The 24,641-nt window shown below is 48.8% G+C and overlaps 9 protein-coding genes across 9 annotated transcripts; 8 read left to right on the top strand and 1 right to left on the bottom strand.

Moving 5' to 3' along the window:
- Positions 1-562: 562 nt before the first annotated feature.
- On the top strand, positions 563-2,887 carry N7496_004120 (uncharacterized protein; the record flags this gene model as incomplete). The annotated part of the gene is made up of 1 exon (XM_056697051.1): positions 563-2,887. One exon carries the CDS (start codon positions 563-565, stop codon positions 2,885-2,887), a length of 2,325 nt encoding a protein of 774 aa, XP_056559263.1.
- Positions 2,888-3,884: 997 nt separating this feature from the next.
- On the top strand, positions 3,885-5,961 carry N7496_004119 (uncharacterized protein; the record flags this gene model as incomplete). The annotated part of the gene is made up of 7 exons (XM_056697050.1): positions 3,885-4,026; positions 4,095-4,147; positions 4,218-4,490; positions 4,547-5,020; positions 5,072-5,127; positions 5,177-5,552; positions 5,611-5,961. The coding sequence occupies 7 exons, from the start codon at positions 3,885-3,887 to the stop codon at positions 5,959-5,961; spliced, it is 1,725 nt and encodes a 574-aa protein (XP_056559262.1).
- A 1,894-nt stretch (positions 5,962-7,855) lies between these two features.
- On the bottom strand, positions 7,856-8,873 carry N7496_004118 (amidohydrolase family protein; the record flags this gene model as incomplete). The annotated part of the gene is made up of 2 exons (XM_056697049.1): positions 7,856-8,722; positions 8,772-8,873. 2 exons carry the CDS (start codon positions 8,871-8,873, stop codon positions 7,856-7,858), a joined length of 969 nt encoding a protein of 322 aa, XP_056559261.1.
- Positions 8,874-9,336: 463 nt separating this feature from the next.
- N7496_004117 (amidohydrolase family protein) lies at positions 9,337-10,749 on the top strand (the record flags this gene model as incomplete). The annotated part of the gene is made up of 4 exons (XM_056697048.1): positions 9,337-9,747; positions 9,800-9,888; positions 9,955-10,410; positions 10,467-10,749. The coding sequence occupies 4 exons, from the start codon at positions 9,337-9,339 to the stop codon at positions 10,747-10,749; spliced, it is 1,239 nt and encodes a 412-aa protein (XP_056559260.1).
- A 529-nt stretch (positions 10,750-11,278) lies between these two features.
- On the top strand, positions 11,279-13,701 carry N7496_004116 (acetyl/propionyl/methylcrotonyl-CoA carboxylase subunit alpha; the record flags this gene model as incomplete). The annotated part of the gene is made up of 5 exons (XM_056697047.1): positions 11,279-11,430; positions 11,502-11,700; positions 11,787-11,884; positions 11,943-13,575; positions 13,630-13,701. The coding sequence occupies 5 exons, from the start codon at positions 11,279-11,281 to the stop codon at positions 13,699-13,701; spliced, it is 2,154 nt and encodes a 717-aa protein (XP_056559259.1).
- Positions 13,702-15,766: 2,065 nt separating this feature from the next.
- On the top strand, positions 15,767-17,150 carry N7496_004115 (uncharacterized protein; the record flags this gene model as incomplete). The annotated part of the gene is made up of 4 exons (XM_056697046.1): positions 15,767-16,193; positions 16,279-16,348; positions 16,466-16,891; positions 16,970-17,150. 4 exons carry the CDS (start codon positions 15,767-15,769, stop codon positions 17,148-17,150), a joined length of 1,104 nt encoding a protein of 367 aa, XP_056559258.1.
- Positions 17,151-18,779: 1,629 nt separating this feature from the next.
- On the top strand, positions 18,780-20,346 carry N7496_004114 (uncharacterized protein; the record flags this gene model as incomplete). Its single annotated transcript, XM_056697045.1, has 4 exons — positions 18,780-19,496; positions 19,535-20,097; positions 20,150-20,195; positions 20,317-20,346. The coding sequence occupies 4 exons, from the start codon at positions 18,780-18,782 to the stop codon at positions 20,344-20,346; spliced, it is 1,356 nt and encodes a 451-aa protein (XP_056559257.1).
- A 1,144-nt stretch (positions 20,347-21,490) lies between these two features.
- Positions 21,491-22,435, top strand: N7496_004113 (SMP-30/gluconolactonase/LRE family protein; the record flags this gene model as incomplete). Its single annotated transcript, XM_056697044.1, has 1 exon — positions 21,491-22,435. One exon carries the CDS (start codon positions 21,491-21,493, stop codon positions 22,433-22,435), a length of 945 nt encoding a protein of 314 aa, XP_056559256.1.
- A 791-nt stretch (positions 22,436-23,226) lies between these two features.
- On the top strand, positions 23,227-24,366 carry N7496_004112 (serine hydrolase domain-containing protein; the record flags this gene model as incomplete). The annotated part of the gene is made up of 1 exon (XM_056697043.1): positions 23,227-24,366. The coding sequence occupies one exon, from the start codon at positions 23,227-23,229 to the stop codon at positions 24,364-24,366; it is 1,140 nt and encodes a 379-aa protein (XP_056559255.1).
- Positions 24,367-24,641: the final 275 nt, after the last annotated feature.

The following is a 24,641-nucleotide window of genomic DNA, read 5'->3' as shown; positions in this document are numbered from 1 at the left end:
TCGGGAGCGATCCATATATTTATAGATTTATTCACTCGACTGTAGGACAAACGCGACGGGAGCTTTTTTTTTTATAAGGGGAATCTAATTAAGGATTTCACTGACTTTGGTTTTCCAATTAACTACTTATCTGTCGATCGATCTGATTAGGGAGGGTATCCTAAGTGATCTCCATGGCTCCATTGTTTGCCACTTGACCATTACCGAGCCTCAATTTCCGCCCCCAGCCTACGCCCCCAGTTGTTGGCTGGGGGCAATGGGCACAGGCCTCGCCAATTTTGCGGGATGTCGTGGCCTGGGGATTTAGCGGATTATTAGCCCTCCAATGGCTACTCTCACTGGCCAAGTTCCTGAATGCCCTGTCACTAGTTGGATTTCTCTCTCAGCCCCATGAGGGCCAGATGGTTACGTATTAGCACACCATTAAGCACTGGGCGCCCACCCCTTATCACCGTAAGATGTGGCTAGCCAGGTCTACGGTGGGCTATATTTAATTATGTACACGTATTCTCGCCCTTTTTGATGATTTTACCCTTAGCAATCCATTCCTACCTCACAATCGATGGCGGATACCGACAGCGCGATCCACTTGCGGTCGCTTTCAAGGCCTCCAACGGGGTCAGATCCAGACCATAGCTCCCAAGACGAAACACCGAGGCACTCCTCTCGATATCTGCCCGATGACTTGGCTCCAGGGCATGACCAGCACGACGACCTTCCGGCATACTCGCGGGCTCCCCCAGCCAATCAATCACCGGGACAAGGTCACAGCACGACACTCCATCGCTCTGGCCTCATTTTATTCTTCACAGTCCTCTTCGCAGCCTCAGCCGTTTATTCTTGGGCTATACTTGCGATTCTCTCATTTCGCCCTCTCAGCACTCGCTCGTGGCAGGAAGATACGAGCTATAAAGGCCGACACAGTAAAAATCTTGGGTGGGGTTATGATGCCAGGCTCTATCGCTCGGCTAGAGTGATTCAGTCCATTCTCAGTGTGGTCATTCTGCCATGGACATCAGCTGTATGTGCCCACGCTGCGGTGATATATATGCAGCATCAAAAAGACAGTATGGGATTGACGATGCGACAAGTCATGGCTCTTGCAGATCGCCGATGGCTGGATATTTCATGGTTGTCTGATGCATTCGGTGGCTCTTGGAAACAGAATGGAAGCGCTCTGCTGGTTCTGGCAATAATGCTTCACTTTCTCGGTGCTATCATTTACCCAATCCAGTCTATTGTTGTTAATCCGAAGATCATTCATGTTCCGGTTTCCATCAATCACATGGGCTCAGTTGGCGATCTTACCAAGCAGTCATCTTACTATGATAGCACCGCTGGCAGTGACGTTGTAAAGACTCGCGCTGCCCTTCTCAATACGGACGTGCATACATATCAGCCACAGCTGTGGCAAAGGATGCAAGGCCAGCAGCTCTCCAACTTCAAGAATTTCTCTGCGATGACTGATCCATTCTATGCTCAAATCCCGAGCGGCTTCCACACTGGAGTTCTACAGCAATTCGCCCCGCGCATCAATTCATCTGCGACTTCCAGGTCCATACAGGCCGACGAATTCCCGTCTGGGTGTAATCAAAATTCCTCCGGATTTTTTGCTAATTATTCATCCCTTTTCGTGGACGGATCTGTCCAGGAAACCTGGGCGGTTACCGCCTGTATGCCAAATGTTACGTCAAAGTCACCTTGGGTACAAACTCGAAATCGCCAAGACTTCTCTGAATTGCTCTATCTCAACGTTTCTGTCCAGGATTCAAGCCTCGAAACAAAAGGGTTGCCCGCTAGCGGTGCCTTGTATGAGATCAATTTGCGGACCACTGCCGGTTATTTTGAGCTACCCAACTTCATGAACAACGGGACGCCAGGCCCTTTGCTTGAAAGCGACCCGACTCCCAATTGTGGAATACACTGTATGGAGCAAACTGACGACTACTCATTCTACCGACGTGCTCGTCGGGATGAGAACATTATTGGAAACGCAACCAATTACATCGCTCAAGACGTTCCGTGGTTACCATTATTTTTCGACAATAAGGGGCCACTGTTGACCACAGCACTCGCCCTCTTTGGGCCGGGCTCATTCCTGGAAACTCTTTTCGGTTCGTTGAACGTTGTCCAAAGCAGCTTAGAAGGCTCTGGTGTTGAAGACGACTACTATGATAGCACCGCTTGTATTGACCTTGCGCCTTTGATGAATTTGTTCTCCGCCACCCAGGGACAGTATATTACACAGGACACTTGTGTTTCCATTTACTTCAATTCCTACTCTGCCAGCTACAACAACGCCCACTATCTGGTGGCAAAATGGCTCTTGGCCATATACACATCGGCATGGAATCATCCAAACATTTTTACGACGGCTGCTTTCGTGTCGAACAAGCAGTGGGCGGAATCAATGGAGCCTATTTACGGGATTTATCAAGACCCCGGGCTTGAAATGGAGATCCCAGACATCAGTCTTGCCGGTGTGATCGTGGTCAGCATTTTTCTGGGACCGTATCTCTTACTCTTACTTGCGCTCTGTTGGTACGGGAGTTGGGCCCCGCGATGGACTCACCGACTTGACTCGTTTGTTATGCTTCGTTTCGGGGCCGCGCTTGGGGATGGTGTCTTCCCGATGCTTTTCGCGCATGACATGAAGGGGATTAAAGAGCTTGACGAGATTCCAGGTGTGATTAGAGATGTCGGTCCTATCACGGACAATGCGATCATTCCAATCAATCGAATGGGCTTGTGGGGTGGGAAGCCACTGCAGAATCTTCGAAGATATGAATGCCATGAAGCCGACAATGAAGCTATGACATTAGAGGAGGTAAATCAGGTACGGCGTGGTGGTGCGGGAAGTGGTCCAGTTGGTGGTCGAGTGATATAATACGCAAATGCCATAATTCCAGGTAGCTAGGAATATACACGTCCAGGTTTCTTCAGTTCAAACTCCTGACAAGACTTTACATCATGTTCTTAGTAAGATTTTATATAAGCCAAGAGGGGATACCCGCGTCATCGGGAAAGAAGATTCAATGAATACAAAAATCCGTTTTAAAAGCGAGAAGCAAGACCATTTCTGGTTAGACTGTCTCTCTGGTCTCGGGATTCAGCCTATCGAACTGCCGTAATGTCTGAACAGCGACGGCCCGAGTTGTAACCCGCTCGCTATTAGACTCGGTTAAGCTCATGGAGAAAGAGCTTGCTTTTTCCCTGCTCATGGTGTGGAGATCATGCGGATTCTTCTAATGCTGACCAATTGTATGATATGGTGTGCACAAATAGGCTAAATAGGTGGAGCCAGTCCTATTCTGTTTGTGCCTCCTTGCACCCAATAAAGTTGTCTTAGGCTGTTATAAAACCTATGCCTTTATATGGTACACTAACCAAAAAACGCCACAATGGAAAGTTCCTTCCTTCCATCGAAAATCTCCCATTAGCCACCCAGGGGTCAAAATTGTATAGTGTAAGTTCCGGAGGAATGCCGGAAACCACCCCGAAGGGAGCAATTGAGGCAAAAAGGCATCGCGACCCCGGCATCTAAGCTTCCCCGCGTAAGCCTGAAGCGGGGCTGCACCCTTAAGGGACCAATCGCCCGGTGATCGTCCTCCAAGGCGACCACAATAGCCCAAGCGTGATACCACCGTCGCATGTTGTCCACCGGGACAATTCAAAACATGGGAAGATTTGAGTGGTCCGGTTAATAGCAAACATCTCAAGCAATTCGAACATGTCTTGTTATCCGCAATTAGCTCGGCACATGGCGGGTTACCTGGACGCCCAAATAAGCCAGCAACGCCCCTTTATATTTCTGCAAGAATCGTTCTCAGCTCGAAATTTATCCTACTGAGAGCTAGCTAAGGCCTGAAGAACAATCTTTCGCCATGGCTCCTAGCGGTGTTGCCCATGAATTGTCTGCCAAGCGTCGGCAGTTCGCCGGCGAGCCTGGCTTCAAAGGCCTTGTCAGGAATGGAAGGACCTTTGCGATCGCCCTTTTCGCATCCTTGGGAGGTTTGGTGTATGGATGTGAGTTAAGACTATTGGGACAGATCTACGGGTTGGATGAGACTTCCGTGTTACTGACTTTAAAATAGATAATCAAGGAATGTTCTCGTCAATTTTGACAATGAGTTCCTTTCAGAAGGAGGTAAGTAACTGCCGCAGACTCCTGTATATTGGTTGCTTCCGCCCGTGGCGTTTCTAATCAAGCCACGTAGATCAAAGGTTACGCCGCCGAGACGGGCACTAAACAAGCCATCACCACTGCCATTCTCGAACTCGGAGCATGGGTCGGAACTCTGCTGAACGGATGGCTCGCCGACGCGATCGGTCGTCGTCAGACAACTATCCTTGCAGTCTGTGTCTTCTGCGTGGGTGTCATAGTTCAGGCAAACACCAAGGCTGTCAGCTATGTTCTTGGCGGCCGATTTGTTACTGGTCTGGGTGTTGGTAGCTTGAGTATGATTGTGCCCTTGTATAATGCTGAGTTGGTATGTGTCGCAAACTCTCATAACGAGACTCAAAGTGCAATCTAACAACTCTCTAGGCCCCCCCAGAAATTCGTGGGTCCTTGGTCGCTGTCCAGCAGTTGGCTATCACATTCGGTATCATGGTCAGTTTCTGGATTGGCTATGGCTGCAACTTTATCGGTGGAACTGGAGATACACAATCGAAGGCAGCCTGGCTGGTTCCTGTCTGTATCCAGTTGGCTCCGGCTATCATTCTGGGAATCGGAATGGCCGTCTTCATGCCTCAATCTCCTCGTCACTTGATGAACACTGGTCGCGAAGAGGAATGCTTGGAGGTATTGGCCTGGCTGCGCAACAAATCGACCGATGATATAGTGGTGCGCATCGAGTTCCTGGAGGTGAAGGCTATGCACATGTTTGAGAAGGAAACTTCGGCAGCCAAGTATCCCCAGTATCAGGATGGCTCCCGGAAGAGCAGACTTATGATCCTGATCAACGATTACAAATCTCTTGTCACCAATCCATCCCTTTTCAAGCGTTCGACAGTTGCGGTATGTAGCTCAACGGGCTGATTCTTGACAATTGCTAACCTTCTGTCTTAGTGCCTGATCATGGTCTTCCAACAATGGAATGGTATCAACGCGATCAATTACTACGCGTGGGTTTATTCCTAGCTCAAATGTGGATAACGACTGATTAAGTGATAGGCCTTTCATCTTCAAGGGTATTGGACTGACAGGCAACACCATCGATCTTCTCGCAACTGGTGTTGTGGGTATTATGGAGTTCGTCTTCACGATTCCCGCCGTTCTCTGGGTAGACAAGTTCGGGCGAAAGAGCATTCTGATCGCAGGCGCTATCGGTATGGCATCTTGTCACTTTATTGTCGCCGGTATCATCGGAGCTTTCAAGGATGACTTTGCCACACATAAGTCGGCTGCATGGGCCGGAGTTGTCTTCGTCTGGATTTACTGCATCAACTTCGGCTACTCCTGGGGTCCTGTCGCTTGGATTGTCGTGTCAGAGGTGTTCCCGCTATCTATGCGTGCCAAGGGTGTCGCCCTTGGTGGAAGTAGTAACTGGGTATGTTATTCAACGCGTTCTTGTGGCATCGGCTAAAAATGCTAACCTCTATCATCAGCTCAACAACTTTGCCGTTGGAATGGCCACTTCGCCATTTATTTCCAAGACTCAATTTGGCGCCTTCATTTTCTTCGGTGTCATCACCCTCATCGGTGCTGTCTACGTTTACTTCTTCGTGCCCGAAACCAAGGGCCGCACTCTCGAAGAGATGGACGAACTTTTCGGTTCCACAGGTATTGCCGCTGCTGATGAAGAGCGAAAACACCGTATTGAGCGCGAAATCGGTCTATTGGCTCTTCTTGGCGATGAAGACTCGGGTGTAGAGGAGTCTAAGACCGCATCCGACGTTGCAATCGACAGCGCGAACAAGCATGTTGAGGCAACGGACCTTCCTAACGAGAAGGCTTAAGTTACAGTGGGAGTGTCCTGAACAATCAACAAGCTGCGTGATATATGGGATTTACATAATTCGTGAACTCCATGCCGTGTACATAGGCAGGTTTGTCTTTAATTTTTGAAACGGAGTATATGCCAGTTTCAGGGTTAGGATTAGGATTCTCCCTTCCCAGCCCCGTTTAGTCAGGAATATATCTAAGTCATGATTCTATCCCTGTACGTACCCCTAACAGGTCGCCTAAATTACAGTAATTACGCTCTCGAACAACCACATCCCACGTCAGCGGTTCATTGTATTTCTAGCTGCAGGTTTCTCCTTATCACTCGCGTCTACTGTTTTATAGTTCCCTCCATATTGACCACGGACTTTGTATGGCTGTCTTTTCCAGTCCCGTGTTAACATTGGTACGTCACCGTCCGTGAAGATACCATTAGTGACTAGCTTCAATGCGATGAGGGACGGCACAGCATGGTCAAACCCAGAACAGATAATTGCTATGTACTTTTGCTCCCGATATCTTATAGCCTCTGCGTTGCTTCCTTCTGCGACGGGGATTTGAACGTTCCAAAGATAAAATAGAGAAAATATTGCGAGATATCGTTAAGGAAAATTCATGCCTAGGGACGTCTGTCTACTGTTAGAATGTAAGCGAGGTTGATTGTTGGATTGATGGCCTAATGGGGGACCCCGGACAATGTTGATAATCTAATCAGAATCACTAACGTAATTCCCAGTGGACCCGCGCACCCGGTCGACCCGCGCACCCTTAAACACATAGTAAATGCGATAAATTACTCATGCATTACTTCAACAACTATAGTATTATTATTTGGGTATTAGTGTATAGGCTTTTATTAGCATATAAAATAATATTTCTGAGTTTTAAGCTGCTTAAATAATTATTTCATTGCTTTACCATATAATACGGCGTAATTTTGACAAAAGGAACATAAATATATATATCTCTTTCATTACTTCAACTGACCTTCCTATACTTCCCTAGTAGGCTAGAAATGATATTAAGATTATATAATGGGGGGGGGGGGGGGGCTGCTGTAGACCTTCCCAATTTTGAATTCTGTGGCATTGATTCCTTATACTATGTAGAGATTTCCAACCTATAGGGCACTACGAGCTGGCCTTATATGGTGGTTAATTACTCCTCAACTTCGAACGGATCATCAGGATATTGGGAACGTTGGGGTTTAGGCGACGCAGTAATCAACTCGGGATCTGCTTCGGAGACAATGCACAAGATTGGCCTGGAGAAAATGGTGGGCAATATTGCTTCATCAATTTCAGCACTGGCTCGCACAACCAGCAATATTCCCATTTACGGCGTTGTCAGTACTCAGGAGTCATATGTTGCTGTCAAATGGGAATGGATGACGCTGCCTGCCATCTTGCTGGTAGCAGGAATACTTCTTCTCATTGCAACTGCTCTCATTTCTACTCGCGGAGAGGTCCGCCTGTGGAAGTCATCGGCACTACCTCTAATTTTCCATGGATTGGAGCCTGGAATTTTTTCCTAGACGATGAGGACTGAAAATAGCTAGTGCGAAGCTATGAGTGAGATGGAGGAGATGGCGGATAAAATGACAGTCGATCTAGGGATATCGATTGAAGCAGGAAGAACCATGCTTCGAGACACTTCTCAGCTGCCTGAACCTATCATTGGTCAGCAATCTCGCAGTCAATCCTCATAAACATTCGAAACTTGCAAGATATTTTGTGATCAATAGTTCACTATGCTTGCTTTGCTTGATATATGAGAGTTGCATAATTCGTCAAGTCTATGGCATGTACATGGGCGGGTTGTATTTTATTTTTGAAGCAGAAGACATGCAGATTCTAGCTAGGTATATCACCGGCGGACTTTGAAACTGCGATGCGACTTCAAGAATGATTATAGACCCAAAGATATTGCATTTCCAGAAAAGATCTTCTGAATATGTGCCTCCTCAAACATCTCCTTAAGCTGAGAGTCCATCAATTGGCTCAAGCCCTCCACAACCGGGCCCGGGGTGTAGGGATAGTCACTACCGTAAAGTAAGCGATCTGCCTCTCCCACTCTCAAATACCCGTGAATGAGATCCGGGAACGGCATGCCAGCCAAGTCGAAGAAGAATCGAGTCCTGAATAATTCCTTCACCCGGTCGCTGGTCAACTTTTCACATTCCGGAAGCATTCTGCTCGAGAACAAAGTAAATCTTTCTACGAGAGGAGGTAAGGTGGCACCGCAATGAGAAACCAAAAATGTCAAGTTCTCAAAGCGTGTCACCGTACCTGACAGAAGTAGATTGACCACAGCGCGAGTAGTGTCGAAGAAGTACTCCATCATGGGCGTTGGGTACTGTGCCAACGGCTTATCGGCAACTGGATTGTCGAGAGAGCAACATTGAGTCGGATGCATGAAAATGACAGCTTTATAATCATCGAGCTTCTTGAAGACTGGGTCGAAACGTGAATCGCCCATGTAGTAGCCTTGGGCATTGGTCATGACAGCGAACCCTGATGCGCCCAATTTCAGAGCGTGGTCGATTTCCTCGAGAGACCCCTCCACATCAGGCAGGGGGAGCGAGGCAAACCAGCCAAACCGAGCAGGGAATTGTCGACATATGTCGGCTATTTCAATGTTGGTCTCTCGTGTGACTTGCTTGGCAAGCTCGAAGTCGCCGACTTTGAGATGAGTCCCAGGCGACGTGATGCTCAGTATAGATTTCTTGATGCCAAGTTTATCCATCAACGCAATGTGGCCTTCTGGAGACCATTCCTACAATAGCATGTCAGTAGAGTTCAAAATTAAGGATTTTAGATCATACCGGGATACAAGGCATGCCATCAGGCCTCCCCCAGCCATGCTCTTCACACCATCTTCTCCAGCCTGGCGGCACGATATGACAATGTGTGTCGATCTTTTCCATTTTTCCTAGGTTTCAACAAGAGATAACTAACATTGTAAATCGTCGCTCAAACAAGACACCTTTATATAGACGGGCCGTTTGGGCTCGCGGGTTCATCGGAAGCGGAAACATCGATCGATCCCGCCGACTCCCCGCAAGTGCGGTCACTCATCCCGGAGAAAAGTGGATTCATCTATACTCATCTCGTGCTTGATGTGGGTCGCGAGTCAGGTTGTGGGGCTTATGCCGGAAGAACCTCTGCATTAGGAAATCTAGATGATGTTTCCTTGCTGTTGTGCACTAGTAGTGCTTATAGGTTACGTTGAGCGTCGATCATGAAAGACGCAAGGCTTGAGATGCATTCCAGCTGCAGCTTCGAAGGGGGTTTATTAGCAGACGATCTGCACTTTCACGAGGAGGCTTTTGTTCTTCCTTTCCACTTGGTCCTCCACGCTCAATCCCACATCGATCTATCCTCATCAGAATGTCGGCGACGCTAATTTCGAATGCTCGTATCTTTGACGGTGTCTCTGTCGTATCAGAATGCGGTCATGTCTTGATTGAGTCCGGTCGCATATCTCAAATCTCCCTTCGAGAGCCTCTATCGCCGCCAGCAGGCTGTGCTATTATTGATGCCAGTGGCTGTACATTACTGCCTGGTTTGATCGATGCACATGTGCACGTCTGGCGCGACGTTGAGCTCCTTGAAACAGCCATTCGGTATGGAGTCACGACGGTCCTTGACATGCACAACGAGCGCGAATGGTTTAAGGGAATCAATGCGATAACTCAACAGCGTAACGATGTATCTGATGTCAAGTCCTGCTGTTATGGTGCAACAATCAAGAATGGCTGGCCATCTGCCATTGTCAGGCTTGTTTCACAAGAAGAAGGCGTCCGTATTCCCTAAAAGCTTGCGGGTTCTATTTCTCTAATTTCTTCTTCAGCTGGAGGATCGCATCTCTAAGTGGCCCGGTCTCACAGACAAGAAGTCTGTCGAGGACTTCATTGATCAGAATAAAGCCGCTGGAGCTGCGTAGGTATCTCTTATCTGAAAAATATGGATTTAGAATCTACTAACTCCATTTCTTTGGCTGGCTAGTTTCACTAAACTGATGCAAGAGGATGGTCATACTATGACCTTGCCGTTCCCAGAACGGCCTGTCCCAACACCTTCCCTGGAACTGCAGAAGACGATTGTCGATGTATCACACGAGAATGGCATGCTGACAGTTGCCCATGCCCTCAATAATCACTCCACTCTCCATGTTCTCCGCGCAGGTGTTGATGGGTTGGCCCATGCATCGATCGAGCCAATCACCGAGGAGATTGTCCAAGCATTCAAGAAAAACAACGCCTTCGTCATCCCCACACTGGCGATTCATGCATCTTCTAGCGGTGAAGAGCAGGAAACTCGCGATAAATTCGCAAGCAGCCTACAGGGTGCGGAGAAAGAACATCTACTCGGATGTCTCCATATCACATCGGACAAGTTCTCTATCAAGACTGTCTATGAGCAGGTGTACACTCTCAAGGAAGCGGGAATTGACGTCCTCTGGTGAGACTGTCACTATCAACGTAGGCTTTGAAATTCGTTCTAATCACGTATTATAGTGGAACCGATACCTCCTCGCATCTCGCAGGTACTCGGGCCGGTCTTTCAGTGCACCATGAGCTTTGGATGTATGTTAACCGGTGTCGTTTCACACCCCTTGAGGCTCTTATCTCGGCAACATCCAAAATTTCAGATCGGTTTGGTTTCTCAGATCGTGGTATGATCCAGGAAGGTCGACTTGCAGATCTTGTACTTGTGGCGGGGGATCCGACACAATCTATTGACGCCATAGGCAACATCAAAACTGTCTGGAGAAACGGTGAAGCCGTAGTCAGAAACTGACCTCTATCTCACAATATAAATTACTCCCTGTAGGTATTTATATTCATTCATTGCCTTCCTCTTCACCAAGTCAACTTATAGTGCCTTGAGTGCCACTTGGCATATCTTGAGAACCGTGATTGCTACCATCGGACGCTGACTTGCTGCTAGTCAACGGTAGTTCACACTTATCTACTCAATCCTATGGAGTATACATAAGACTATAGCCTCTGAATCTCACTAAGAAATCTTTATAGAGATAATTCCATGCCATAGTTATCAAATAATTCTGTGACTCCCCCATCATACTTTCCAAACAGGCAAGCGGTATGCGCTTATGTCAGCCTCGGTTTTCCCCGCAATCTCGCTTTGCGTCGGCTTAAGCAGGACCTCATGAGCTTCTCCCGCAAGATCAAGACCGCCCTTCTTCCCCAGCTCCCTCTTCACATTTTCTCTATCTTCGATCATGAAATTGTTCTGAGTCCCAGAATTAGTGGGCAAAGTTCATCCAGCAGCTATACACAATACTACGCTGCTCACATCATCCGCCATGACCCTTTCATCCCTTCTCCGCATTACTCCCCGCCTCGTACCGACCGCGGCCCGCAGGAGCACAAGGGCTGCGTCCTCGGTGGCGGGTACGTCGCAGGGCAACAAGACCCTGGACTCAATTTTGATTGCCAATCGTGGTGAAATTGCGCTGTACGTATGACCTAGGGACTTTGAGGACTCGGTCTTGAATTGTATGGAGGTTGACCTGATTATCTATCTAGGCGCGTTGGACGGACCGCTGCGGAGCATGGAATTCGCGTTACTACTCTTTACACTGATCCCGATAGCCGGGCGCAGCATGCGTTGAGCACCCCATTTGCGTTTAATTTGGGCTCGGTCTCGGCCTATTTGGATGGTGACCGTATTATTGAGATTGCAAAGAAAGAAGGATGTCGGGGTATTCACCCTGGCTATGGGTTTGTAAGTCGCACTTCCCTGGGGGGTCTGGGTTCTAGGCTGTGCAGATTACAACCAAAGATGTAGCTAACAACTTCTCTCCTGTCTAGTTGAGTGAGAACTCTGCCTTTGCTCGAAAATGTACCGAGGCCGGTATCGTATTCATCGGCCCGCCATGGAAGGCAATCGAAGACATGGGTGACAAGAGGTGTGTGAACTATCCCCAAATTTGGATACCTCTGGACTACAAACTGACAGGTGTATAGTCGATCCAAGGAAATCATGCTCGCGGCAGGTGTTCCCTGCGTTCCAGGTTACCACGGCCACAACCAAGACCCCGCCTTCCTCGAAGCCGAAGCCGACAAAATCACATACCCAGTCCTTATCAAGGCTATCAAAGGTGGCGGTGGAAAGGGCATGCGGATCGCCAGCTCCAAGGCTGAGTTCCAGGCTCAGCTGGAGTCGGCAAAATCAGAAGCCATGAACTCGTTTGGAGACGATCAAGTCTTGGTTGAGAAATACATCACGACGCCCCGTCATATTGAGGTTCAGGTCTTCGCAGACAAGCACGGTAACTCCGTTGCTCTGGGAGAGCGAGACTGCAGTATTCAGCGCAGACATCAAAAGATCTTGGAAGAGTCCCCTGCTCCTCATCTCCCGGATGCTACGCGAAAGGACATCTGGGCCAAGGCCCGATCCGCTGCACTTGCAGTTGGTTACGAAGGTGCAGGCACCGTGGAGTTCATCTTCGACAATGACTCTGGCGAATTCTACTTTATGGAAATGAACACTCGTCTTCAAGTCGAGCACCCCGTCACGGAGATGGTTACCGGTCAAGATCTCGTGCACTGGCAAATTATGGTGGCAGAAGGTGCCCCATTGCCTCTGACGCAAGAAGAGGTCGAAGAGCGCATTGCACGCAGTGGGCACGGTATCGAAGCTCGTATCTACGCCGAGAATCCCGACCAAGGATTTATCCCTGACTCGGGAAGGCTGATCCATGTGCGGACGCCTGCCACTACAGAGGATATCCGTATTGATGCTGGTTTTGTGGAGGGTGACGACGTATCAGCCCACTACGATCCGATGATCTCCAAGCTGATCGTTCGCGGCGAGACCCGTGAGGAAGCCATCCGAAAACTCGGCGCCGCGCTCGAGCAGTACGAGGTCGCCGGCCCAGTCACCAATATCGAGTTCCTCAAGACCATCTGCCGCAGCCCTGACTTCATCGCCGGTGAGGTCGAGACAGGCTACATCGAGAAACACCGCGACGAGCTTTTCGCCCCTAAGACTATCGACGATGAAGTTCTCGCCCAGGTTGCTCTCGCATGCCTGCACCGTGACATGCATTCTGCTGCCGTCGCTCCCTCTGCCGGCCTTGCAGGAACCACGATCGGATTTGCGCCCAGCTACCAGCAACGGCAGCTTTCATTTACCTCGTCCACAGGGCCGAACACCGAAGGGAAGACCTTTAACGTGCGTGTGCAGCAAACAGCAGATCAAACCTTCGACATCGAGGTCGGGTCTCGCGTCTTTTCGCAAGTGACCAGCACAATGGATCCCGTTTCGCGCGTGGTGACCTCGTTCTTTGGACACACCCGACTCGACACGACCGTTGTCCAGGACGCGGAGACGGACACAATTATTGCGTTCCAGCGAGGTATGCAGTACCGCCTGGGAGTACCACGGGCTAAGTGGATGGAGAAGGCTCTGGGTATGAAGGACGTTGCAAATAGCGTTCTGGCGCCGATGCCATGCAAGATCCTCCGGGTGGAAGTGCAAGCAGGCGATGTGGTTGAGAAGGACCAGCCATTGGTCGTCATTGAGAGTATGAAAATGGAGACGGTGATTCGTAGCCCACAACGGGGTACGATCGCCCGCGTGGTTCATCAACAAGGTGTAAGTCACATGGTCCCTTCTCCTTTTTTTTTATCACATTTTCCCCCTTTCGAGGCTCGCAATCTGGAAAATTGGACTGGATTTCGAGTTCTGGTCTCGACCAAGCGGTGGCCACTGCGCAGTTAGGGGGCAGCTCATGTGGGCGGGTCGCGTGATCCTGCTGTGATCTGTTCAATTGACCAACTGCGGGGGTTACCCCCTAATGCTCACCCGCGCCCAATTTGGGAGAACACCCTGGACGGGCTTCAATGCATTTTCTGAAGATTTAACTAATATGCGATGCAGGATCAATGCAAGAGTGGAACACCCCTAGTTGAATTCGCCGAGGAACCCGAGTCAGCGTAAAAGATAAAGTTGTGCGTTCAAACTGGCGTTTATGGGAGCATTGGATTTACAATCATGAAGTATAGCTTGAGTATTTATGAATATCATTGCATTAGATCAACTAAGATCCCTGAAAGCATGGCCGTTGGTCAGTTTAAGGCTCGCGACGGGGATGCCATTCTAGGAGAGCAGCATTGACTCGACTCCACAAAAGTACGGAGTAAGCTGTCTTAGTGCCGTCTCCTACATATACTAATCATGGATTAGGGTCTCCTTGGGAGGAACTAATTCAGCTATAATAAAAGCGCTAGTGTATTACCTGGCTCTTAAAGACCCGTGCGACCCTTTATTCTCTTTCCAAGTGCGATATACGGGAGCTTAGACACTCGCTATGTACGAATAGCGACGGGTTGGCCTCGCGATCTGAGTTATGGAGACTCAAGGAAAGTGGAGCGGACAACAGGGCGCCAACGGGCTCGACCATATCTAAAGGCAAAGACATCTATCGAAAATCATGTTTCACGGTATATGTGTAAATAAACACGGAGCACTAGCTGGGACAGATATGGTTTGGCGTAATTCTACATGAGTACGATGACCTTCGTCGTCATTCTAGTACTTTGTACTTTGTAGATTTGCCACCCTCCCTGGGCCTTGATACTGCATACTGCGTGTTGCGGTACGGGGTAATCGGTACATGTACATATCAGGGCGCATGTACCCGGCAGGCGAACGTTGTACCTGGAATCCCGGACTCGACGGGTGTGGCAGTGGCGAAAGGAATGCGTCGGAGTGCATGGGTACAGCGGTGAATAGTATTCACCGAATAATAGATAGGGTGGCGGTAAATGCGCCATCTATGCAGCAGGTTTCAAGATCGAACAAAGCAAGTGTAATTGCGACTGCATAACGGGCGGAGGTATGATCGCTAGCATTGGCCATAACGGTTAGTAGAATCTGAAGTTAGAATGTACTCAAGGGATACTATTTTCTAATTTCCAGTGCCTAAGAATAGTTTCGTCTTCGGAGATATATAGTCACGTCCTTTATGTCGCCGAATACAAACATCTATAACAGGTATGGAGTACTGTACTTTAAGTACTTTATCCGATCGATCGACCGGGGCCTGGGCGTTTTGGGGCTGTAAGAACTACGTCCACCTGACATCACTGCTTTAGGAATTCGCTTCTGGCCAGTTAACCATGTACTACTCTAGCTGCGTTAGTCTTGGATTCTATCCATAATTTACTACATTCTCCAAAGCTAGTCAAATCAATTGTAAATTCCGTCAACTCAATTGCTCGTCCACTCGCTGACCCCACGTCCATCGACCATTGGAGGCGAACGCCACGGAGCATTGAACCTATCACGGAATGAAAAATGATGACAAGTATTAGATAATAACAGGATAATTGTTTATCATTATTATTCCTATTAGGTATGATTATCATTAACGATTATGTTCTCTGTGATTGTTTCACCGCAAGTGTTGCATTCCCCAACTCTTGGGGCCACTTCCAGAAGCTCGAGCTTCCATCCCTGTCCACTGCTAACTCACCCAGCATTCGATGAAAAAGAAGGTTAATGAAATAATTTTTTCCCTTAAAACTCAGAGAGTAGACCCCTCTCCGGCAGCTATATCCATCCAGTTGTCCCTTCCCCTCTTCTTAGCTCTCCTTGATTTCCACTCTTTCTCCATATCGACTTCCTAACCATCCCTGCTTTTGCGCGTGCATACTTGCTCCTTGGAAGCTGACGAGGTCCTTATCCTTCTACTTGCGCATACCACCAATTGGCCTCTCACCCTCTTTTCCTCTCAATCTCTTCTCCGTTGCCGGCAGCTACAGCTTCGGGGCTAACCACAGTCATGTTTAACCGCTCGGTCGCTCGTTCGGGCATCAAGGCACTTAATACAACATCCCGCCCAGCAACACGCTCAACATTCATCCGCCCACTCTCCTACACAACAGCTCGCGCTAACAAAAAAAATGACCCCAAGAATGACCCCAACCTAGCTGCCACCAACAAAGCTCCCGAGGGCGCTTCCGGCGAACATGAGGGCCAATTCGCCCGTACCGATGAAAGTGTGCAGATCGAGTATCCGCCCGACAGCGAGATGCCCGCCCAGCCCGTCGTCCAGGGCCGTGGTGGCATGCATTTCAAGCGCACACTGGCTCAATTCTCGCTCGAGAATAAGGTCAGCATGGTGACCGGTGGTGCGCGTGGTTTGGGTCTAGTTATGGGTCAGGGATTGGTGGCCTCGGGCTCGGATTTGGCTATTGTCGATCTGAACAGTACGTTTTCGCCAGTCACAGCTCTGGCATGGAGCTAGAACCTTTGAGCCCAGGTTTCTGGCTAGATGCTAATTGACATGCGCAGAGGCCGAGGCCGAAGAGCAGGCCCAGAAGCTTGTCGAACAGTTCCGCAAAGAGAACCCGGGTCTAGAGGAGTAAGTGCGCCTTGTTTCTGTTCCTTCGGTTCTTGTCAAATACGCCCTTTTTCATTCAACAGTATACTCGCTGGCAGACGAGCTTGCTACAGGCAGCTAACCCAGCTCTCTGCATAGAATGCCAAATGTCACAGCGCACTACGCCGACGTCGCAAACCCAGACTCGGTTAACGAAGCTCTCGCCGAAGTCCTAGCTAAACACAAGCGCATCGATAACCTCGTCACATCCGCCGGTTTCACCGAGAACTTCGACGCAATCAGCTACCCATTCGACCGCATGAAGAAGCTCTGGGGCGTCAATGTCGACGGTACATACCTTTTCGCTACGGGCGTGGCCAAGCACCTGATGGAGCGTAATGCTCCTGGAAGTATCGTCATGATTGGATCCATGTCCGGCTCTATCGTCAACGTACCCCAGCCCCAGGCACCGTATAACGCGGCCAAGGCGGCGGTGCGCCATCTAGCGGCATCGCTGGCTGTTGAATGGGCTGGTCATGGTATTCGGGTTAACTGTATCAGCCCTGGTTACATGTTGACTGCTCTGTGAGTACTCCTTTGAGATATATCTGGTCCAGTTGGAGAGTATGATTTCTAACATCTTCCTTTCTTCCTTGACTACAGTACCCGCAAGATCCTCGATGAGAACCCCCAGCTCCGTGATAAGTGGACATCCCTCATTCCCGTTGGTAAGATGGGAACCCCTGAGGACCTGATGGGTGCCGTGACCTTCCTGCTTAGCGATGCCTCCAAGTATATCACGGGCGCGGATCTCCGTGTCGATGGCGGATACACCCTTACTTAGGTGTCACGCTGGGTCCTGAGTGCGTCTATCTATTTTTACCTCTGCATGATCAATGGGTTGTTTCTGGTTTATACCATGGATGCAATATAGAGCGATTTTGCTTCTCATTCTTTCATTTCTTTCTTTATTGTATACCGAAAAGGCTGCTTTATTACTCCAAATCGACAATACACGTTCTTTCTGGTTTCCCTGCTCGCTCGGCGCAGGCCCTTAGTACTACACGTATTGATTTCGGCTAAAAACAAGTTCTGCGTTCTACAATTACTCATTTAAATATGCTGGATAAAGGGGGTTGAGTTTGAAGGCTATATTTTTTTTTCTCGGTACGATTGGAGAAGCCCCGCTTTGTTTTGATCCTACAGCTTAGTTAGCAAACATTGATTGACATCATCATACTCGTAGCTGGGGACGACAGCTCTTTCCTATTGGCTGGCTTTTTGAGGGTGCGGGGAACGTTGAACTGGTAGATTAACTCTGGCTATATACGAAGATAGATAAAGTACCAGATACTAAAGGCACATACATCGCCATCCTTGTCCTGTTAAATCTCTCTATCTTCCTAGGCTGTAGGTTGACTTAAACTATCTTTTAACCCATATGGGAATTTACGCCACGCCATCTATACTCTATATCATTCGCTCTTTTCTTTATGATATCTAAATACTTCTATTTTTCTTCTATTCTCAAAGTATAGGGCTAGGCTCGTTCGTATCTAATATACTGTTAATATCGGATGAATAATCTGTGCCCTATTAGAGGCCTTAGCTATGAGGCTATAGTAAAATTAAATTAATCATACTAGGCCGATGTACTGTTTATAACAATCCTGCGGAAGGGGAGAGAAGAGGAAGTGATCAGTCCCGTTTTAGATGGAATCCTTTAGAATTCTTCTTGCCAAAAGACAGGAAGAGAATCTATCTTATCTCTAATAGAATCTTGCGTTAGAGATTTTAGAATCCTTCACATTCCTTTCTGCTAAAGGCGGTGCTGTACGGGAAAAGTATCCGGCTCTACGACTTGGGCTCTGGCCTAACATATTAATTAAGTTGATGTGCTGTGCAACGCAAAGGCAGGCATAATCTCGGCCTTAATTTTACTTCGGAAAAGAACTCCGTTGCGTGATCTATAGGTTTCTCCGATTTCCCCACGTGCGCATGTTGCTTAGTGTTGCTTGAAGTCGCTTAATATTGCTTAATGTTGCTTAATGGAGTGCCTCTTCCCCCGTCAACTCACTGGAGCTAGGTACATAATCAGAAACGCTTCGATAACCTCTTGACATACCGTGGAGCCTTTCTGTCCAATGATTGTGTAGCCTCTACTTTAGTCTTGCAAGTTATTGGATAAAGTAGTGTACTAGTTTATTTTAGGTTACTGTGATTATGCTAGAGGCAGGGACGAGGGGGTTAATCGGAAGGACTTCGGCTATTTTCACCTTATTTTTCAAGACGAGGCGCTCGTTGCCAAGCTCCTAATACTTCATTGTCACTTATCATTATGCAGATTTCAAGCCACCTTCAGTCAAGGCAGACCATGAGGCAGTACCCAACATAACGTTGCTATTATATAGCAAGCAGCCTCTACGGACCTATGCCCAAGATAATCTCTCGCCAGTTTCCCAATCATCCCACCATGCTACTCTACAAGTGCACTTCCTGCCAGGAAGCTATTCAGGCGAACAAAGCACGCATATCATGTAGCCCTTGCTCACCACCCATCATCCTGTGTGCCAACTGCTATATCGTGCATAACTATCCCCCGCAGCATCCAGATGGTGCCTCGCATTCCTTCGCAGTATCACAGCAGAGCGGCTATCTCCCAGTCCCGCCTCCTCCACCAGTACGGACTCAGTCTGTCGGCGGCATGTATCAAGCCGCGCCAGCCCTTCCGCGACGAAGGCCTGTTCCTGCTGCTTCAGATACCGAAGTGCCGCACATGAGGCCCCCTCACCCGGCTAAGCAGCCAGGACTCGAAGCTGAACTAGATGCTAGTGAACCGGTGTCGAAGCCAGGCTCCTCACAGCCGTCAACGCCATTACCATCAGGTTCGCAGAAGCAAGGCACCGAGCAAAATCGCGAACAACAACAGCAACATGAAAAGCCTCCACAGCCGCGACAATATCCCCAGGGTCAACAGCCACCACCACCACAGCAACCACGGCCACCTCAGCAACAATATCAACCTTCTGGGTGGGCCTATTTTTTCAATCGAGATATGACACCCACTCCTTGCTTCTCCACCCTAATTCAAGAATTCTTCCACCATCTGGACCCAAAGCGCACCGGCCTCCTCAGCCCGGAGACCTGCTCACAGTACATTGACGCCTGTGGTGCAGCCCTAAGCAACAATGTTTGTTAGTACAATACTCTACTTTTACCTTCCATCAGCCCTTGACACAGTCTCCTAACACCTACTACACAGGGAAAGCCAACCGTGCCAAAAACCCCCGAAGCTACGACGTAGCCGACCGCGAACTAGCAGACCATTACACTGCCTACGGCGTCGACTTCGTCCTACACCCACGAACCCCAGTCTCATCACCCACAACACCCGCTTTTAACCCTCTATCAATCTTTTCAAACTCCCAGAACACCATAATGGAACATATCCTATCCTCAGTCCCCTCCGTATCCGGAAACCAAAAACCCATGCTTACCCTCCATGGCTGGACAAGCCTGACCATCTGCGGTGCTCTGATTAACCCGTCCGGGTCATGGGGCGACTTTAATCGTGCAATGCGCTATTATCGACTCCCCCTCTGGACAAAGTGGGGTGATATCCCAAGAGAGATGTTACCGTTGACACCGCACCCGCCGGAGGTAGAGCGTGTGCGAATTCTGCAGGAGGGGGCGCGGATTACTGCTCAGCGAGAACTTGATGCGATGAAGACTAAGTTAAGGTTCGATAAGCAGGCCCGGCAGGCTACTTTGGATCTGTTTGATGATAGGAGGTACGTATATCGGTAATGTGTGCTTGTGATGCGAGATTTGTCATTTTGAAAGGTTGAGCGAGGTGACTTTGAGATATGATGTCGGGTCGGGGTTGCCGGTATGTAGGTGGATGAATCCTTGAGTTTCGGTGTCTGCAGCTTTTTAACATCACGTTATTTAATCTTCTATAAGTTAATGGTGTACCTGCTTGTAAGATTGTATTTTCAATCGCCATCCAGAACTCGATTACTCGATTAGCCGCTACTTGACGGGTGTTGCGTTTTGTTCTATTTGGTTCCGGTCTGTACATATTATCACGCTCCGCGGTGGGTAACCGAAGTGCTTTGGGTTTTAAAGGGAATTAGCTTTCAGGGTCCCGATATCTTATATTACCAATCAAGAAATTCGGAGGTTATTTATAATCTAGCTTCACTCCGGATGCGATCGAGAGCGATTGGAATTAAACTGCCAAACTGGGAAACTGGAACAGTCTAGTAGGAATGTAGGAACTCTATACGCAGTAGGACTTAGAATAGGATGCGTTGAAGAGCTAGAACTGAAATACGATTTAATATCTTTGGTATCTCTTCAGCACCAAAGGCTGATCATGGTCTGTAGGCGGCGCAGCCCGTTTCTGCTTTTGCAAGTGTATTGACCCCATCGACGCTTCTAACTGTGATGGAACTCTGACTGAAATCCCATGGACGCTTTCGGGCATATGGGACAAGAAAAATTTCGCGTAAGCGGCCGCTGCAGCAGAGGCATATTCCTGCCACTGTTTGTTCTTATGTGAGTCGGCATAATCGCAAATCCCCCGGATGACAAGGCAGTCGGCGGTGGTTCTCATCACTCCTGCTGCCTCCATTTCACAACAGATCACATTTTCTTTACCCAGGCGATCTCAATATCTTGCGTTTCGAATAACTTAGTTCCTAGATGCAATCAATCCATAAAATACATTTGGGTTGTTATGCTGTCGAATCCTTGGCCGTCGACCGCCGATGCAGTCGTCACAAGGTAATTTCTCATCAACGTGAACATAATTCGAGTCAAACAGCGTGTCTCGTATCCAGTTATTGAGCGTTGGTTTATTTCTGTAGGAGAATCTAGAAGATCTAGCTTTTTCGACGACATTATTGCTCTGACTATGTTAAGTTTGCCGACCCGTCACTCTTAATTTGAAAGCGCGATCGACAGAAACAATTTCGGCGAACTCGGCCCTGATTTCCCTGTTCATATCTTAAAGGCGACTTCTCGTCTTGGCTTTCTGTCGATCCTCTATTATCTCCGACTACTAGTCCTTTTATATCACGGATTGTCTCGCGAGTCGGTCGTACGAAATATTTCGGGTTTAAAAAAGACAATGGATACCCATACTCTTCAATCCACCTTGTTCCAAGATAATTTCAGACCATGCGCGCCTACCTGACTCTGGCATTAGGTGCCAGCTGTGCTCTGGCGCAATCGACAGTCCAGTTATTCAATTTCTCGAGCTATGTCGATATCGAAAATAGCGCTCTTCGGCCGAACGGTAATCTCCTCCTCACTACCTTTGACCAAGGCCGTCTCTACACCCTCGACCCGTCCGGTCGCAACCCCCAGGCTCAGCTAGTCGCCGCCCTCCCTGGAGCCACCGCTCTCTGTGGAATAACAGCCATTGATCATGACAAATTTGCCGTTGTTGGAGGAGTTAGAGGTAGTTACAGCTACACTAACGAAACTCTCTACTCTGTCGACTTCACCGGAAATTCTGCCAAGCCTATCATCCGAACAATTGCTCGAATCCCTAATGCTGTGATGCTCAATGGTATGGCTTCGCTGCCAACACAACCGCATATCGTTCTGGTTGCGGATTCACGACTTGGATATTTGTTTCGCGTTGATACAAGAACGAGTGTCTCGAAAATAGCTTTCAAGGATGATGCTCTGGCTGCACCTTCAAATGCAAGCATTCCAATTGGAATCAATGGGATAAAGATCGGACAGGGTTATGTGTACTTTACAAACACGGCCCGGGGAACTTTCTCACGAATCTCTGTCAGTGAGGATGGGCTGGAGTTCGGCAGCGTGGAGACGATCGCTACTTTGGATGCCGGCGATACCGGGGACGACTGGGATGACTTTGCCTTGGATGCAGATGGTGTCGCGTATGTTGCACAGCCTGATAATTCTATCGCAAGAATTCAGCCAGATGGGGGACAAACTATCGTTGCAGGTGGAGGAGAGACCGAGGATATCATTGGGCCTACTTCTGTTCAGATTGGGCAGAACGGGGAGTTGTACGTTACTACGCGCGGCGGAACCATTGATGGCTTTACGTATAGTGGTCAAGTAGTTGAGGTACAACTAGCTAGCTGAGCACTAGCCAGTCCAGCGTTCATGTAGGGATCAATCTATTTTGAAAGACGATTCACAAGGAGGGTTACTAGGCTCTTCAAAATGCTGTCTTTGCATTCAAATCCGAGGTTTCCTCAATCCGTTAGCGTCCCTAATCGAGGAAATATCCATGCGCAATATGGTGATGCTAGATTTAAGTTTCAGCGAGACTGCCACATCTAGGAAGGTTCCGGAACATCTTATAACCTTAATTATCACTGTTTCATCCTTTGTTCAGCTCAGGCCCCCCATGTGTCATCGCTGCTCAATTCTTCGAACACGCGGGTGTGCCTTCAGGAATGCCAGCATCGCCTGAATGGCGACCGGCTGCTAATAATATTTGGCGCAGTGTGCGAGGTTTTCTCGATCATTTAGACTGAAGCTACATGAACGAGATCTACAGAATGATCGGCCAATCTCTCCTGGCATCATACTCTGAATCCCTTCCGCCAAGAATTCTCGTATTCGGAATCATGCAGTCACTCGTGTTGGTCTGACTCAAGACACGAAAACCGGGGATTCCGATGAATAGTTGCGTCATTACGGGCGATCTCTAGGAGATCATGTCCTGTGGGCTCGGTTTAAAAGAGTGAAGAGGCCTTTGAACGATGTTTGGGAATTCCTCTAGAGCTCGGCACACTTGATTTGGACCGCGATCAAGACAAAAAAATCTAGCGCTTCCAAACGTACGCTGACTTTCTTCCTTCTTCCCTCGATCCGACCAGCGAATTTTCCCAAGCCTAGAGCTATCAACCTGGAAACACCTCGACAACATGTCCGCCGTCCATGGACACTGTGAGCCCGCATTCAACAAAGTGCGGGATCTATTGGAACAAAACATTCTCTCAGAAGAGGAGTTGGGTGCTTCTCTCTGCGTCAACATTGACGGCCAAGACGTCGTCAACCTATGGGGCGGTTATGCCGATCGAGCACGCTCGAAGCCCTGGAAAGAAGATACAATCTCCATCGTCTGGTCAACGTCCAAATGCATCACCAATCTTGCAGCACTCGTCTTGATTGATCGAGGGCTTCTTGACCCATTCGCCAGTGTATCGCAGTACTGGCCTGAATTCGCTACCAACGAGAAGGAGAGTGTCAAGGTCTGGCATGTTCTCACTCATTCCGCCGGCCTCCCCGCATGGCAAAGACCAACGACCATCGAGGAAGTATACGATGTGACCAAGGCGAATGAGCGCCTCGCTGGAGATCCACTCTGGTGGACACCAGGTACTGCGACAGGCTATCATCCCGTCACGCAGGGACATATTATCAGCGAGCTTGTGCTGCGTGTAACGGGAAAGCGGGCGCGAGAATTTATTGCAGAGGAGCTTGCCGGTCCACTCAAGGCCGACTTCCAGCTCGGTGTCCTTGAAAAGGACCGGTCTCGTGTGGCAGAGGTTATAGCGCCAGCACCAATGGATCCCCCACCCGATTTCGACATGGACGGGATTGCAGGGCGCGCCATTACAACTCCTCTCATGCAGGCAGAGCTCGCCGAGACCACAGCATTTCAGGATGCAGAAATGGCATCTGGCAACGGCTTTGGAACTGCCAAGGGCATCGCTAGGATACTCTCCGCCATATCTTTGGGTGGAACAGTCGATGGGAAGAAGCTGCTCGGACCTGAAACAGCCAAGTTAGCGGCTACTGAGCAGATCAGAGGCAAGGATGTGGTTCTGGCAACAGATGTCAGATTCGGAATGGGCTTTGGGCTTCGTGTAGAAAGTGGAATGGCTTGGATCCGCGAAGGTAGTTGCTACTGGGGCGGATGGGGAGGTTCTCTCGCGATCATGAACCCGAAGAACAGAATAACCATCTGTTATGTCCCATCGCGGATGCAAAATCATGGACCAACGGGGGATCCTCGGACGGAATCCTATGTCAAAGCTATCTACGAAAGCATTGGTATATGAGTTTGTCTTGTTGGTTTGCTGTCCTTTTTGTGAAACAAAGGCTTCGGACCATGTTTGGCACACACGTACTTTAAATGACTGATCTTAATCGCCTGTTCGGTTTGAACCCTCTGCTTTTTGATGAGTAAACCTCGCAGTTGAAGCTTAATAGTCCATTTGCCTTTCCAAGCTCGGTACCCATACTGAAAGCATCAAGCGCACTATCAACTTCACCCCTATGTACTATTCTAAGCGAAGTAGCCTTCTTTCTCTCGTATCAAAGACATGCCGAAGAT

The sequence above is a fragment of the Penicillium cataractarum genome (assembly GCF_028827025.1).
Source record: "Penicillium cataractarum strain IBT 29864 chromosome Unknown utg000002l, whole genome shotgun sequence".
In the NCBI taxonomy this organism is placed as follows: domain Eukaryota; kingdom Fungi; phylum Ascomycota; class Eurotiomycetes; order Eurotiales; family Aspergillaceae; genus Penicillium; species Penicillium cataractarum.
This window is presented reverse-complemented; position numbering and strand designations above follow the sequence as displayed.